The 15,776-nt window shown below is 38.7% G+C and overlaps 1 protein-coding gene and 2 long non-coding RNA genes across 5 annotated transcripts; 2 read left to right on the plus strand and 1 right to left on the minus strand.

The window, feature by feature from the left end:
- Positions 1-46: 46 nt before the first annotated feature.
- Positions 47-13,977, plus strand: LOC103926206. 2 transcript variants are annotated; one of them, XR_664066.1, is made up of 6 exons: positions 47-190; positions 1,114-1,231; positions 2,092-2,197; positions 2,725-2,878; positions 4,239-4,368; positions 13,962-13,977. It is a non-coding gene; the product is annotated as an uncharacterized LOC103926206 (long non-coding RNA). The 2 variants fall into 2 exon arrangements; XR_664067.1 differs by lacking the exon at positions 13,962-13,977 and adding an exon at positions 7,183-7,268.
- Positions 4,126-14,065, minus strand: MCMDC2 (minichromosome maintenance domain containing 2). The gene is made up of 14 exons (XM_009335046.1): positions 13,945-14,065; positions 13,723-13,853; positions 13,566-13,625; positions 13,036-13,231; positions 11,930-12,052; positions 11,642-11,749; positions 10,326-10,454; positions 9,079-9,310; positions 7,198-7,403; positions 6,706-6,872; positions 6,191-6,364; positions 5,491-5,633; positions 4,829-4,938; positions 4,126-4,303 (listed from the first exon to the last, which is right to left on the minus strand). The coding sequence occupies exons 1-14, from the start codon at positions 14,042-14,044 to the stop codon at positions 4,137-4,139; spliced, it is 2,046 nt and encodes a 681-aa protein (XP_009333321.1). The 5' UTR covers positions 14,045-14,065; the 3' UTR covers positions 4,126-4,136.
- Positions 7,276-12,973, plus strand: LOC103926203. 2 transcript variants are annotated; one of them, XR_664064.1, is made up of 4 exons: positions 7,276-7,353; positions 9,159-9,278; positions 12,257-12,395; positions 12,491-12,973. It is a non-coding gene; the product is annotated as an uncharacterized LOC103926203 (long non-coding RNA). The 2 variants fall into 2 exon arrangements; XR_664065.1 differs by lacking the exon at positions 9,159-9,278 and having other exon boundaries at positions 7,281-7,353.
- Positions 14,066-15,776: the final 1,711 nt, after the last annotated feature.

Here is a 15,776-nt window from a genome sequence, read left to right on the forward strand (position 1 = left end):
CTCCTTGAGGCGGCTCCTCAGCTCATCGGTCCAAGCACGTGCTCGTTAAACAGTAGAGCGATTTCTTCTAATCCGGAGGAATTGGAAACGTCCCCTACTGTTTAATGTAAGAAATCCCACTCTGGCAATTAAAAACAACGTAATACCAAGAATTGAAGGGATGGATTGCTGGCACTATCTTCTAAACAGCGTAGGCCATCGCTTGAAAGATGAGTGATTGTCACACTGTTCTAACTGTATCTTGGTTCCGGTTGCCAAGCGTAGTGGCGGTGTACTAACAGTTGGCTTTGTCCGCCTGCGGGGGTTGTTTAGTTCCGGCTGACACTCGCCAGCCACGCAGGCTTTCCAGGGACGTGAACGTGCGTATGGTATGCCTTGTGAGGCTAGGATGGACCTAATTAGTACGTGCCGCTGTGGTGGTTACTTTGAGTTATCCCTTGGTTCATCAAGTCTTCAAAGGAATGACAGATGGGACATGCAAAGAGACTTGGTTTTGCTGATAAATCATTTTCATTGGCAAATTCATGTCCTAATTCTAAAGATAAATTACCTTTTTTCCCCTTTGGGGAATTTGGCAAGTGTTGTATGGTGACCCTGACGATGCCCTTCTTGGCTTGTAGGCATGGATCCAAAGTGGTGGGTTCTGGCAGGGACAGGACCCCAGGGGTCTCGGCAGTCTCTGCGGTAACGCTCTCCTGCCAGGACCGCAGCACGAGTGCTGACCTTAATTCAACCGACAGGGAAACATGTCACTAAGTTCCCCTGAGTGCGGCACGTGAACCAGGGTTAAAGGCTGTACCCTGGTGGGGTACTCCTCTCCCCAGCGACGGCTGTTCGTTAGGAGCAGCATAATAGCCCTGCAATCAGTCATTCCTCGTGCTGGAGCTTGCTTTAGGTGAAATGGTCATGCCTCTCTTCAACCCCGATCTCGGCTGACGCTGGCTGTAGCTCTTTCCCCAGGTGTAATGGTAAAGCCAGCAATTGGGTTGCTCGGTAGGTTGGTATTTCTTTGACTGGCTTCCTTTCCCCAAGGAAGTGTGGGTGCTTTCCGCTAACGGCTCGGCAGCGGAGTTCTCCGAATCAGACATCTTTTCTCTCTTGTCATTGTTTTAGGCAGCAAGTGAAGTGAAGAGATGAGTTTGTTACCAGCTTTGGGAATCTTCAACCTGGACTCTGCCACGCTGTTACCTTGCAAGCAGAAAGGTGTCACATGAATCCCGGCGCTACAGAAGTAATTACTTCCTACCGTACTTAAGAATGCTGAGGAAAGCCTCCTGAAATAGATCTGGATTTCTGAAGCTGTTTTATGGCTTGTAAATTCTCTTACAGATGGAACAAGGAGGAATATGATAGCTTGCATGTAGGGTTAAGAGGTTGAAATTCTAACAAAAGGTGTTATGACGGCTATGACAGCTATAAAGCCTCTAAGACTTGCTCCCCAGAACAAAGCAGGTGCAATCCAAGAATCCTGAAGGAATCAGAGGGGAGAGGTTTGTAATAGTATCGGAGCATCTAGCTCTTAACTGGGGAGAGAAACAAAGACTTCTGCTTTGAAGAATCAACTGATGCTAGTTGGAAGCGAGAGACAAAAGTGAAGAACGGTGTGCTCAAATCACCATCTGCTGGCACTTAACCGTATCAGTCTGTTGGGATATATTCCAAAGGGAAGGGCGACTGTGGCAGTGAGCTTTACCTCTAGGAAGATGCCTTGGCATCTGGGGCTTGAATGTAACGACAGGGCGGGGCCTGCATTTTTGTACCCAAAGAGAGCTTTTTTTCTTCTTGTTCCTGGCTATACTGAAGGCATTCTGTGCTTAACAGTTAAGACCAAGGTTCTGCTTTAATTTATAGAAGCGCGTCTCTTGAGACAAACTTAACAAATCCCCTTGTGCTTGATACCTGGAAAAAAAAATTACACCAGTCTTCTCACAGGCAGGAAACTGCTTGCTGGCATAATGATGATGACTCTTTGCCGTTTACCCAACTGAATTTTGTGATGAGCAGTGTTGTATCTGATGTGCCAGCTAATCAGTAGGATTCTTCCAGTTTGATTTGCTACTGTCACTTCTGATTTCATTTATTCTTTTAAAGGCGCTATGACATCGGATGACTTTCTCCTCTGTCTTCGAGCCTTGTGTATGCGCACACAGCCAACAGTAGACTCCATCCACTTCTAGAAGCATGGGCGTTTAAGAAGGTAAGTTGCTTTTCTACCATGCTACTAGAGTACTCGGGCTCCGATAAGCTACACTGCTAGCTGGCGAAGGCCTGTACTGGCCGCGTTTGCTGCTGTCTGCAGCTGTGCTGGCTTACATCAGCTGAAGGCATGGCCTGTTGGGCAAGGGCACTTCTGGACTACTGACTGACTATGCTGTCCTTTACTTGTGGTACTGCTACTAGTCTTCTAATTTTTGCTTAAAACATCACAGGAGAAGCTGGGGAGAGGTAAGGATAAAAAGTTGTGCTCTTTTTGCGGAATTTTTTTTCCTAAGGCTATACATTCCTTAATATGGCTTGTCAAAAATAGTGATTTATAAAGGAATTCTATTTAAGTCTATTCTAGAAGTAATTTTGCTGGCATAGTGATGAAATCTTTGCCGTTTACCCATCTGACTGGTTTTTGATGTGTATCTTTGAATCTGAAATGCCAGTAAAGTTAATAACTTTGTATAAAATTGATTAAGCATACAGAAAACTAACTTATCTTGAAACTTGTTTTTTAAGCTTGAAAACAGCAGCCTGAAATGTGGAGTTCTAATGCGCTTGGAAATGCTTTCATGGCCTTTCCTGCTCCTCAGAAGTACTGTTTGATTCAATAGTAAGGCAGAGGAGTAGCTGTTTTGTGAAAATGTGTGAATAATCCTCGAATGACGTTCAGGTGAGTGCCACTCTAGAAAGGGAAGTGGCTCTGTGGATGCGCTTAGAACTTAGTATGAATATTTAAGTGTACCAAATAAATGGGACAAAACTGAATAAATCAAGGGTTAAAACATGTAGGAAAACTTGTGTTATCTTGTCTAAGTGGGAGTGTTTACAGTGTTAGTGGTGGCAGCTTTTCTGCTTATCTCCAAGGCAACGCCTGTATGAATAAAGTCTTGGATTTCTGTTTTCAGTGCCTGTAGTTTGTTGTTGAGGCTATGTGAGCAATAGCACCATGATCCTGCTGGATGACATCCTGGGTAGGAGTCCCACATGCCTTCGGTATTCAGCTTGTCCAGATTTGACAGGAAGCCTGTACAATTTTTCTGCTGTTTTTTTTTTTAACGTGGGCCTCTTGGATGTAGAACTTACAGCAGTAGACATGATACTGAGCATCCTTACTAGGAAGATGAAATACAGGGAAGTCCGCAGTTGGAGAAGCATACTGGAGCTCAGACACCTCATCTTCTACCACACCACTCTTTACACTTGTTTTTGCAGTGAGGTAGAGTTGAACTCACTGAGCTGCCTACCTACCAGGTCGTCTAATAGCATTTTTTTCACCTTCTGTAGGGTTCTACTATCCCCTGCAGTCTACATAAAGTAACGTGGAAATACTAGGGTTTTTTTCAGATTGCAGGAGCATACTAGCATCCTGGTCTAATATTATGTTGCTGTGATGTAAAACTAAGACATAGAACAGTATGGTGATACTTTTATACCTTTTAGAACATGAGAAATAATTTAAGAAAGTTGGCTTAGACTAGAAAAAGAGTTTTTAATGTACTTAAAACTATTTACCCCTCAGTGGGTGATACATCTGAAAAGAAGCAACAAGAGAAACTGCAGAGAGTTCATGTAGTTGAAATGAAACATTAGATTCTCAACTCCTGGTTGTAAGTTGTAGTCTTAGCAAAAACCCTGCTTTACTCCTGTCGCTTAACTGTGGGTGAACAGTGGTAGCCAGGAAGAGAAGATCAGGTTGTGGCTTTATTCTGGAGCCATGGCCTCCCAGGATGAAGACATCATTCCTGCCTTCAAACAATACTGTCACAAAACTTGTAATTGAATCTTGTCAGCTACGCTTTATTCCTTAGCAAAACAGCACTGAACTGTCTTACAACTGATAAAAGTTTTTAATATTTTTGTATGTTTCTAACTGCAGTCTCTGAAAAGCTAAAGTAGAAGCTTCAGGCTTTACTCACAGCATGGAGTTTTCACTCTTCGTTAGCATTAGTGTGAATTCCTGGGCCATATGCACCAATAAACTTCAGCAGTTGATGGTGACACTGCATTAGGTAACTATCTCTCTGTTGCAGGGAGTTTTCATCACTGAGGTCAAACGGAAATACAGGATTTGGTGCTATGCATAATGGAGACTTGCCTAAGCAAAGAAGAAAACAAGACTTATGCTAGAAGACTTGATAAACTCTTGCCAGGACTTTGAAGGTAAAAAAGCTGTGACAGATTACTTAGTAATGCAATCTCACAGGTTACCTTTTTTAAGCATTACATCATAATTCTTGGCTCACTGCCAAATTTGTGTGTGAACAAATGTTACTGTGCTGCTAGATAAATGAAAAACCCCCTCAACTCTTGTCTTCTCTTTCCCCAGGGAGGGAAATCTGTCTGTAGTTTAACCTGGACCAATGTTAGAGGAGCGATGCCTCATATAAGCCAGCATAAAGGATTGGAGGCTTGGTGCTGGCCTGTGGCCTAATTACATACGGCACTGAGACTTTGCAGGAAAGTCAGCTGAAAGACTTTTCTTGTATCAGTCTTCAACAGTGGAAATTCTGGACTTTGATCTGAAATGAACTATTATTGCAATAAATTGATACAAACTTTTTTCAACCTGCCAAAATTGAAAACAATGTACCCAAGACTAAGACTGAGTTACATTATTTACCGTGTTTTAGGGTAAGAGATGATTCAAGTAACAAGATGGCAATCAACGCATCTTCCTCAAGTACTTTCTTTCTTAAACTTAGTTTAGTATGAGCCTTAGACAGTGAAATCCTAAGAGATGAATATAAGCATGTCAGAAATAACAAATACTGCAGACATGAATGCAATACGTATTGCCCTGTTTCGAGCATTCTGTGAATCGAAAGTTAACACTAGAGTGGGTTTTTTTCCATACTTCAGCTGTGTAAACTTCCCACAAATACTGTGCAGTTATACTTGTCACTGGCAAAGTACATATTATTATGTATGACTTTCTCGTGCTATGACAGCAGTGGAACTTGGCATATTATCTACTGTTAATACTTCTTTTGCTTGCATAATACAAAACCGTGATAATTTAAATCCCTTTTTTTGTTGTTCTAGATAGCTTTAATAGTGATAATTGTTTCTTAAATCACTGTTCTTTTGCCTGGCAAAAGTTCTTTAAACTTTTTTTTTCAACATCAATATATAAAATAAATGGTAAATAAGATTATTCACGCTTGAACTTTTCAAAACTTAGAGTCTTGTGTAGATTTTCATTTAACAAGATCTTGAGCAGGTTAGCACAATTTCTGTTTAAAATGTAGATGTGTTTCCTTTACTATGAAAAGTAGGACATACAGAATTTTTAGTGCAGATGCTGATAATGTTGATCCATGAATAGAATCTCTTCTTACTCTGCGACTTGCAAGATAGTAGCCCTGAATGAGGTTTTCTGCTTCTGAACTCAGTTCAACATGAAGATTCTTAGCAAACAAAATAAACTAGAGAGAGGGTATACATTTTAAGTATTTAACTGGAAAATAAAGAATTTACATTTTTCATACCTTTTAACATACCAGTGGCATAGTAATATAGTTTGGACAATATATTCTACCAATATTCTTATGAAGACAGCTGTCACCATTCAGCTATGCATAAGGATAGATCTCGGATACTAAACAGAATCATCTGTTAGTTATACTAGAGATATTGACAGTTTATTTAGAATGGATTATTAACTTTTACTACTGATTGTAAACTATTCTGGTCAAAAGCAGGTATTGGAGAGCTGTTCTCATATGAATGTTAACCTAGTATGTTTTTCAGACGCAAGATCAAACTGAATTTATTGTGCTGGCCCTTTTAAAGAACTGAAGCTAATTTTATCAATGATCCCATTAGTGCTAGTGGGAATATGGTGGGGGGAAGGGTAGGAAGTGAGTATTAATGGGTTTAAAAATAAGCAATTGGACTGTGCAGAGAGAACCTTCTGATTCCAGAGATAGTACGATATTCCCAGGTATAACGCATTTCTAAATTATTGGGTAGTGTCTGTTACCTCCTCATAATCCTGCATTCTGAACTGCTGTGAGACTTTGTACAGCATGGCTTCAGGATTAATGGCTTTTTTCAAGATATGATGTACAAGAGAAGACGGTCGACATGAAGGAAACTCCCTGTATATCAAAAGCCCAAAAACATCTAGAAGGTTAGGTGGAATCAAACTCACATCCTAAAGAGAAGACCCAGAGAAAGAAAACAATTACATTAGTTTGGCCTTTTGACTTGTAGAAACATTGTAGTCCTGCAAGATTATCTAATGAATTACCTATAATACATACAGTAGAACTTTGTTTCAATAGTAATTGTCAAAAGCTATTCTGAATAAAACAAATGATACCTAATTTTGGGAAAGCCAGCTCATTTTAGAAGATACTTGAAGTCACTTAAGTTGTGACTTTTTGGGAAATACTAACAGATTTGATTGTTTTCATTATTTTATAAGTTGAAGTAATCATAAACACAAATGACTGCTGTAGTACAGTTACAGTCATAACAAGGCACATGCTTTACCATCTGTCCGATTAAAAAGTTATCCTTTTGTATATGTTTCTTTGAGGAAGAATCCACATCTACAAAAGACCAAAAATTGGTCTGAACTGAAATAGTAACTTGTTGGTCAGCCTCTTCTCCATACTTCTTCCCAGGAATGAATACTGTTGTCGTTCTGCTCTCTAGCACTAGGACAGGACAAAATATGTCAGTTATGTAATCGATCTAGTTTAACTATAAATTCTAGTCCCACACACACTATCTGAAACCAGTCACGATTATGGATTTCACTGAATTGTCACGATCAATGGATCTCTCTAGTGTAGCCTCTGTAGCAAATGTAAGCTTACAGGACCTTGGCTTTTTTTGTCCTTGTTTCTTACACAGACTGGTTAAAAATAGCTCATAGATCTTCCCAGCATTTGAGGGCCATAAGCTGGGGAACAAACCTAGCCATGAATTTGCATGTTTGTTTTGTTTTGTCCCCTCATTTGTTAGTAGGTGTGAGATTACCGGACTGTAGAAGTTCAAGTTTATCCTTTTTATATGAAGATAAGTCTCCTATGTAACAGATACCACCCTTAGCCAGCACAGCACTGCAAGCGTGAATACTAGCACTTCCAGTTCCATGTTTATCTTTGGACACAGAAGGAAAAATTTCACTAGAAGGTGGGTGTCGTATGCCACGAGGCAGAAGACATATGCTGTAATTCAGAAGCCTAGAGGATTAAATAATTCTGTCAGTCATAAATTGTGAAATTATTGTTCAGTTTTCCAAAACTTAAACAACTTAATACTATACTTAATACTTTATAATGGTATTTATATCTATTAAGACTTACTTAGAAACAACAACCAAAAAAAACCCTTAAACATAAAACCAGTGTCAAAACTAAATGTTTAAAGTCACTTTGAATATAAAGGTAGAAGTCCAAGCTTTCTCGCCAACAGGACTGTGTTTCTTAGAGATTTAACATACGAGGCCAATCACGGTTTGCAATAGAAGTAATTCCTAGGAAGCCAAAGAAGTCTCATAATTTAACCCCATATTGTTAACTCCTATTCCTATTGTAGAGAAACTTTTCCAGTGATTTAAAAGGGTAGAGGATTAGCAATCCTGGCCATCTGGGAAAAATTCAAAGGCTGGGAAGTTGCAAGCTCTGCCTGGGTTATCCCTTCCTCCCTCCCCAATTCTTTTTGAGAAAGCAGGTATAGAATTTTTTTCATCCCCTGTGCTATGTTCCTTGGCACAAAGAGGTTGCAGATTGTCTGTCTGGTTCCACAATCAAAGGCTCCTAATGATTTTAAGATGACAGAGCATGATTTATCCTACTATTAATAACCGGGAGAACATTATTAATTAAAATCAGTAAGTATTAATAAATAGGCTATCATACCCAATATAAATATGAAGTAGGAAATACCTATTTTGCCAGGCTACCAACAATAAAATACTATGTGTGCATGCAAGACAGTACAAATGATAGTACTGACCAAGATTTACAGTGTGCAACTGTTTAATATTAACCAGACGTTTTGATTCTCAAAACACTCTTCAGTTCCTATGATTTCTCTTATGAAATCTTACTCTCAACCTGGGGAAAGAAATCCTGCAGCCCACATTTTTTTTCAAATTTGAACTTATTTCTACAGCTAAATTTTGAAATGGTTAAGAAAGTATTTTTTTCCACAACAAAAAAATACTAATGAATTTGCTGAAGAACTCTCAAATGAAAATAAAATTCATGCCACTTTCAAAGATTTTTTAAAAAAATAAAAATGAAGCCCTGTTTTGAGTTGGGGAAGGAGAAAGTAATTTTGTTTAAATTAATGTCAATTTAACGGTGAGCATATTATACTTTTCTGCAGTGTTTGTGAAATTGTGTTAACAGTTCATAGTTGTGTGAAGGGGTAAATACATGAAATGCATAAATACAGAAAAACATTTTGTTTAAGGTAACAGCAGCCAGATTTATGACCTATGTGTAAAGATGTACATGACTTTTGATACCTTACCAGTATAGTGTTTATGAAAAAGAGTGATAGAAATGTAAGTATCTATTTACACACTGGTTATTAACCGACACTACTGATAGCTGGGAAGTGGTGATGAAAAGGCTTGAAGTGACACAAGATTTGAAGAGTAGAGCCCTTTGCTTTTATCACTACCAGCTTCTGGGACAGTCTTCGGTTTGCATTTTAGAAGAATGTTTTGTTTGAGCTCTGCTAAACAGTGCTTAAGTCTTACTGAGATCATTACAAGAGTGTTAACGGGTTTTATTATTAGTGAAGTTCTGATCTAGATTTATCACTTGAAATAAATAAAAATGTCCCAGGGATAAAAATTGGGTATTTTTAATTCTAATTTACATGAAAAGTAAGGAGTATCTTTACCTATCAATTACTAGCGTGTCGCTTGTCACAATCAACAGATCCAGATAATCTGCATTTTCTTTTTCACATGTCTGTACTAGACTCAGCAATATTGCGAGTTTAAGAGTATTGTAGGTGCCTGGTGGAACAACTTGAGAAGCAAAGATATTGGCAAGGATGGCAGTAAACCTCCAGCAGGAACTTGAAGTCAGTGAGAGCAGGTACTTAAAATTGTCACTGACAAACGAAGGACCTAATGAAAACAAAATACAGGTTAACAAACACTTCATAAAGAGAGCTATGCAGATACATTAGAACAAATCACCATTCTAGTCTTGATACAAAAATTAGAAAGAATGAATATGTTTGTGTCGTGGTTTAACCTCAGCCGGCAACTGAGCACCACACAGCCGCTCGCTCCCTCCCCCCCTCCCTGGTGGGATGGGGGAGAGAATTGGAAGAGTAGAAATAATAATAATAAACAAAGCAAGTGATGCACGATGCAATTGCTCACCACCCGCCGACCGATGCCCAGCCAGTCCCCGAGCAGTGGCCCCCCCAGCCAGCTTTCCCCAGTTAATGTACTGAGCATGACGTCACATGGTATGGAATGTCCCTTTGGCCAGTTTGGGTCAGCTGTCCTGGCTGTGCCCCCTCCCAGCTTCTCGTGCACCTGCAGCCTCTCAGTTGGTAGAGCATGGGAAGCTGAGGAGTCCGTGACTAGTATAAGCACTACTTAGCAACAACTAAAACATCTGTGTGTTATCAATGTTATTCTCATCCTAAATCCAAAACACAGCACTGTACCAGCTACTAGGAAGAAAATTCATTCTATCCTAGCCGAAACCAGGACATTATGTATTGAGCACAAATTCAGAATGTAAACATCTGACACGATTAATTTTACTACTAAAAAGGTAGCAGACATGATCTGCTAAAGCTGATGGAATAAGAAAAGAGTAACAAACTGAAATATCAGGTTCATTTAATGTATGATTTCAAAGTACCTTCCAATGGGTAGGAGAAGTTGGAAAAAGAAGTTGAAGAACCACACTAAAATAATTACGTTGTTTCCCAATGCATGGAAACTGGGCAAAAGAAGATGTACTCAAATAACAGTAAGCGTACATTTCAGACTGTAAGAGGAAAGTCCCAGAGTGGTTTCATAATCTGGACCTCTAGATGACAGAAAACTCTACCAATTCTCAAGATTTTGTTCTAGAAGGTTTTCCAACTTTTTTAGTCGATTTTTAATGGGACTTTCTTACCATTTGGTTTACAGAGCTGTACGCTATTGACTTCTATACATGCTGTAGCTTGTAAGCCATTTTGTACACAAGCTGGAATTCCTATAATCTTGTAGTGGTTTCCTATTTTCATTTTATTGGCCAGTTCATCTAGAAATTAAGAAAAAAAAAAAAAGGGGCAGGGGGGAGAAGAACCTGCAGATGTGTTAGGGCATAAAAACAGTTCTAAAGACATGGTCAGAAAACTTCTACACATTCTGAACGGTTTGATTTTATGATTTAATTGCAGAAAACAACAGTTGAATGCAAAAGGTAAGGAAGGCACACTGGGTGAGGAAAAGCAGATTCCTGATAAAGAAAATGGGTGATGCATTTAGTTCTGCATTGAAAAGAAAAACGGATGGTTGTTCGCAAGTACGCGTTCCTACTCTGAAACTTGTGGTGACACCATTATCAGTTATTGTTCTATAAAATGTCAGTGAAAAAAACCACAATAAAAAGGAGATCCACGCTAAACAGATTTCAAAAAGACACACAAATAGCTTTGGGAACCTTTGTATTTCTGTGCATTTAAAAAAAAACAACCAAAACCCCCTATTTATTTTTTGGAAATGAGAGTTAGGTGCAACCAAATATGAATCTCAGCTGCGAGACCCTGTTCTAACCTCATTGATCACTGAAGCTAGTGGAAATTTAATGCATGCATAACTCGCAGTATCTCATCCATAGCTTCTGTTCTATAACAATACATGCATATTGTCAGTTTTTAAGTGTTTCTCATCATCTTGGAGCTACTTAGTTTTCAAGAAATTAACCATATAATTCCATAGACTTTTGGAATGGCGGGGGGGGGTTTAAGAGAGTTAATGTAAATATGTATGTTGGTGAGTTGTGATTTTAGTTGGATATTCACATTAGAAATAATTTACTGTTTGCAGTGGAAGGTAGATGTAGTAGAAACCAAAAATCCTGATAGAATGCGGAAAACAGCTAGATTGAGGAAGGATGTTAAAAAATGCATGAAGTTAGTACAAAACAGTATGACCAAAGGAAGTAGAAAGGAGGAAAAAAAAAGCTACAGTTAGTATGCGCTACTGCAGAGCTGGCCAGGGGATTTTACTTAAATGAAGCTATAAAAGTGAACACAACAGTTTTGCCATGTGCGAACAGTCACCTGCGTATACTGTTTAGTCACCTAGCTAATTTTTTGTATTATTTCCCCCAATTTTATTAAAGAACTGCAATATAAATTATAAAAGTTTATTTATATAAATTATGACAGATTATTACAGTTCAATTCTAAAACATTTTTGACAAAACTCCAAAATTCAGCTTACCTCTCAAGAAAACTGTGAATGTCTGAATCCTAAAATGTGATTTATCATTGGAATATCCTTTCAAAGCATTAAGAACTTTTGCATCAATCATTTCAACTATTTGTTTATCTTTCAAAATAAAGGCAAAGAAAAGGTTAGTTCTCTTGAAAACTGTACGGCTTTTTTTTTTCTTTTTTTTTAAAGGACTGGTGTATTTGGGGGCTTTTTCCACTTAACCATTTTGTTTACTTACTGTGTAACAGAAGTAGGAAAGTAACAGATCTAAAAATAAAACTACATAGAATTTACCACCAAGTACTCTAAATTTCATGTCTTCCTGCAGTGGCGAAGAACACAAACTACACACAAAATCATTCCTCACTGTGGCAGATTCTGTAGCTCCAGGCAGATGCACTCTTATGTACCTAAAGCCTAAAAAAAAAAAAAAAAGGTAAAAAAAAAAAAATTACCGAACATTTAAAATGAGGACATGGCTTTCATTTTAAATTTCCCATTAGGTATAGAAGTGCTTAAAATACTGGACAGTGAAATTCCAAATTTATCACGTGTTTCTTCAGCTGAGCATACGTTCATATACTATGCTTCCACTAAAATGATCTGTACCATTTATTATAGGCTGGCCACAAGATGGCAGAATTGCCTATTGCACGTTCCCAAGCGGAACAGCTTGGCCTGGCTTTCCGAGCCACAGGGAGCGACTGCCGCTTCTGCCTTGCGTGGAAATGACATGGGGTATGGATATTCATTATTAGAGGTACGTGCCCTCATAAAGACATCATTAGGATTTATTCTGCAGTCGCCTAACTGGGATTTCGCCTCTCTTTTACAATTTTACGGTCTCTGTTACAGGAAGAAGCAAACAAAACAGCCTTAAAAGTACTTAAGGCCTAATCCTGCAACGATGCAAGCACTTCCATAATATTACTCAAAGAAGTAGTTCCACAGAAGTCAGCTACTCATTAAAGCAAACTTGTTCAATGCTAGAAGCTTTTGCCAGTCACTTAAACATACCGTTCTGCGGTATTTTTATATAAACAGAAACACCGTTTCCAATTAAAAAAAAGCGTTCTACTAGTTTAGCTTTTTTTTTCCCTTTCAGATAATTTATTAAATTATATTGGCGACAGATCTTTTCTCATATAAACTATCTTTAGCATTAGGAAAATGGATTGCTGGCATAGCTATGCTCCCAAAACATTTAATAACGCTGAGCAACCACTGGCAAGGTGCACTGCGTTCAATTAATAAAAATCATGCTGTGCTCATTACAAAAATGTCTGCATAATAAGACTGCATAGGAAAATGCCTTTTTCATGCTAGGTTTTTAATCTCTGGTAAGTTATCAAAATTATTAAAAAGCTTTTGAAATAGTACCCTTTTTTTTGTCTTAATACCTTCAGAAAATGGACAGGTTTCCTCAGTACAAAGAAATCTTGCTCCTTGTGTATATTTTGTTACCGTTCCCATTGCAATCGCTATTCCTTCAGACATATAAAATCTTTGAGATGTGTGATTAAAGGGAAACGCAGAAAGACTCAGAACATAACTTGGTAAAGGTGGCAAATGTGTTGGTTTCAGCAGTACACTAATCTAACAAGAGACACGATTGCATTAATACCATACATTTTTTTTTTATTTATTTAAAACTGCTTTACTTACATGGACAAACACACAATGTGATAGATAGCTATTGGAAAAAAAATTCAGAAACATATGAAGTGTAAGAGTAATTAGGTTTCGTATTAGTTATATCAAAATTCTGCAATATGGTTGGGTGAGACTTCCAGCTATTTTTAATTACAAATAATACTACAACCAAAGGGAAAATGAAAACTGAAAAGTTAATACAAAAATAATATTTGTTAATACTTCACCATACTTAAAAGATTTAAGATCTAAATGGAGGAAAACAGTGCAGACTCACCTGGGCCTCTGTCTGCAGTTGTTCAATTAATGATAATGTCTTAACAGCTACGAAACATACCTGTGATTGAAAAATAACTTCATTTTAGAAAGGAAAAATCTAGTTAAAATATAGAAGATGTACTTTTGTCTACTCTTGTCTATAAATATATACTTACTGACTGAAAAATCTGTGCAGCCTGTATGGGATTATGAAGAATGTAGTTCCCAAGAGTTGCATCTAATTCAGCAATATCAGAAGGATTTATTGAAATAATGAAACGATAAACAGCGTAACTTTGTTTTGAGTCTGTAGAAGCAAAAAGTATCTTAAATAAAAGTAACAGATTTGTGTAACATTACATACCAATTTAACAGACTATCTATTGAGTGAGTAATACCATTGTATTTTTTGCAGTCGTGCACGAATTTCTGAAGGCCACCACTTCTGTCAAGGTAAACAAGAGCAATTTCCCTCATTTTTTGTATTTCATGATGCATCTTCCAAGAAAGATCTTTGCACTCTTTGTCAAAATGTTGGAATAAACTGTGAAGAAATGACATTAGAACTGGCCATGCTACTATAATAATAAAGGTGTATATTAACAAGGCCATACAAAATTAAAATAGTCTCTTTTTCAAACTGTGCAATTCTTGCAAGGGTTTTTAAAATTCAATGGAAAGTTCCTTCCAACGGCTGAAGCATACTACATTCCCCAAGTAAATTCCTGAAGAACGCTCTAATGTTTTATTTTCTCAGTGAATTATTTCACTGCCCAGTTCCCTAACCCATGAAATTAAAGCTTGCATTTAATTTAACCTCCCCTATATATTTTATAGGTATAATCAAGCCTATCAAAATTAAGACTTAAATTATCTCCCTTATCCGAGAAGTCTGTCATAACTGTTAAAAGTGTGAAACTGGGCAACATCTTTTCCCTTTTTTAAATCTGACTTTCCTACTCTGCTGTTACCTCCTGTAGGACCCACTTAAGGTGCTGATCTTGCAAAGACTTATTTCCATCCATGTAACACAGAAGATCGAGTCTGATTCCCATAGACAAAACTTTCACAACTACAGTTTTGGTTTGGAGGCTGACCGTGCTCTTCAGTGGTTGTTTTCATTGTGTATTACCCACATCTCTGCATTTATTTTTTTTTTAAGTAGAATCTCGTACCATGAAGCACTACTTTGCCGAACTTAGAGGGAGAATTACTAAGGCCAAAATACAGTATTTTGGATATACATATCTCTTTTACCGTCTTCCAGATTTTCTTCTACAAAGTGTCCTTTGTCCTCTCTGTAGATGACCAATATGAAATGCCACTTAAGTCTTCAAAAATAAATTTAGCTACCTGGTAAAGGACAAGACACAGAATTATTGGGCTGATGAGGAAGCAAAGCTCGTAGCATATGAAAGATCCCTTGTAGGAGTTCACAGAACCGGCTTCGGGAAGACAAACAGATCAACATCTGAGAGAGGAGTAACGATACCAGTGCAACACTAGCATGGCAGCAGTGTAAACCCTGTCATCTGAGAACTGTACCCTGTAGGCTGGTAGAGGTGTTTAGTGCCTGAAGTATCAAATTTTAAGCACAAATTGAAAGAGAATTTATAGTAGGGATTTTCTTTTCAGTTTCTTTAGGATTACTCCTACACGATTATTGCTCCATCCCTTGAAATCTTCAGCAAGAAGGGATTAAACACACACACACACAGATGCACCGTATCTCCCTGGACCCTGTACTCCCTGGGCTAAACGGAAAGGACACCAAACACGACTAGGAAGGACTAAGCTATGGCCCAGGTCACAGTGCACTAAACACTGTCATCGCCTCAGCTTCAAAAAATAAAGTCTGACCGGTCCCGCTGCCGGGGTGACCGTGTTCATCAGTGCCCCCCACAGCCAGCTAACCCCACTCAGCTGCACTCCAGCGTGTGACACCACACGATACCCAACACGGCCCTCCTGGCTTCAAGCTCCTGCCGCCAGCACCCCTTCCTCACAAACCTTACCGGCGCTCGCCCCAAAATATTTTCCAGGCTTCCTATACCCCCCCCTCTTCAGCACTGCTGTGTCAGCAGCAATGGGCACCGAGGGCGAGCAGGCTGCCCACACCACAGCGGGGCGAGGGGCCGTGACGCCTTCTCCCTACGAGGGCGCTGGTATGCCCGCAAGAGAGGTGAACGGGACCATTTACGAGGCGGTGGCGAGGGGATCGACAGCCGGC

The sequence above is a fragment of the Pygoscelis adeliae genome, unplaced genomic scaffold, assembly GCF_000699105.1.
Source record: "Pygoscelis adeliae isolate BGI_AS28 unplaced genomic scaffold, ASM69910v1 Scaffold101, whole genome shotgun sequence".
In the NCBI taxonomy this organism is placed as follows: domain Eukaryota; kingdom Metazoa; phylum Chordata; class Aves; order Sphenisciformes; family Spheniscidae; genus Pygoscelis; species Pygoscelis adeliae.

What these genes read in the sequence shown, in the direction of transcription:
- MCMDC2 (XM_009335046.1), bottom strand. Translation starts at nt 14,044, where the DNA reads ATGCATCATGAAATACAAAAAATGAGGGAAATTGCTCTTGTTTACCTT. An exon ending in GACACGCTAGTAATTGATAG is followed by an intron (nt 7,404 to 9,078) that starts GTAAAGATACTC and finishes TTAATCCTCTAG; the next exon opens with GCTTCTGAATTACAGCATAT. An exon ending in ACTTGAACTTCTACAGTCCG is followed by an intron (nt 6,873 to 7,197) that starts GTAATCTCACAC and finishes GTCCTGTCCTAG; the next exon opens with TGCTAGAGAGCAGAACGACA.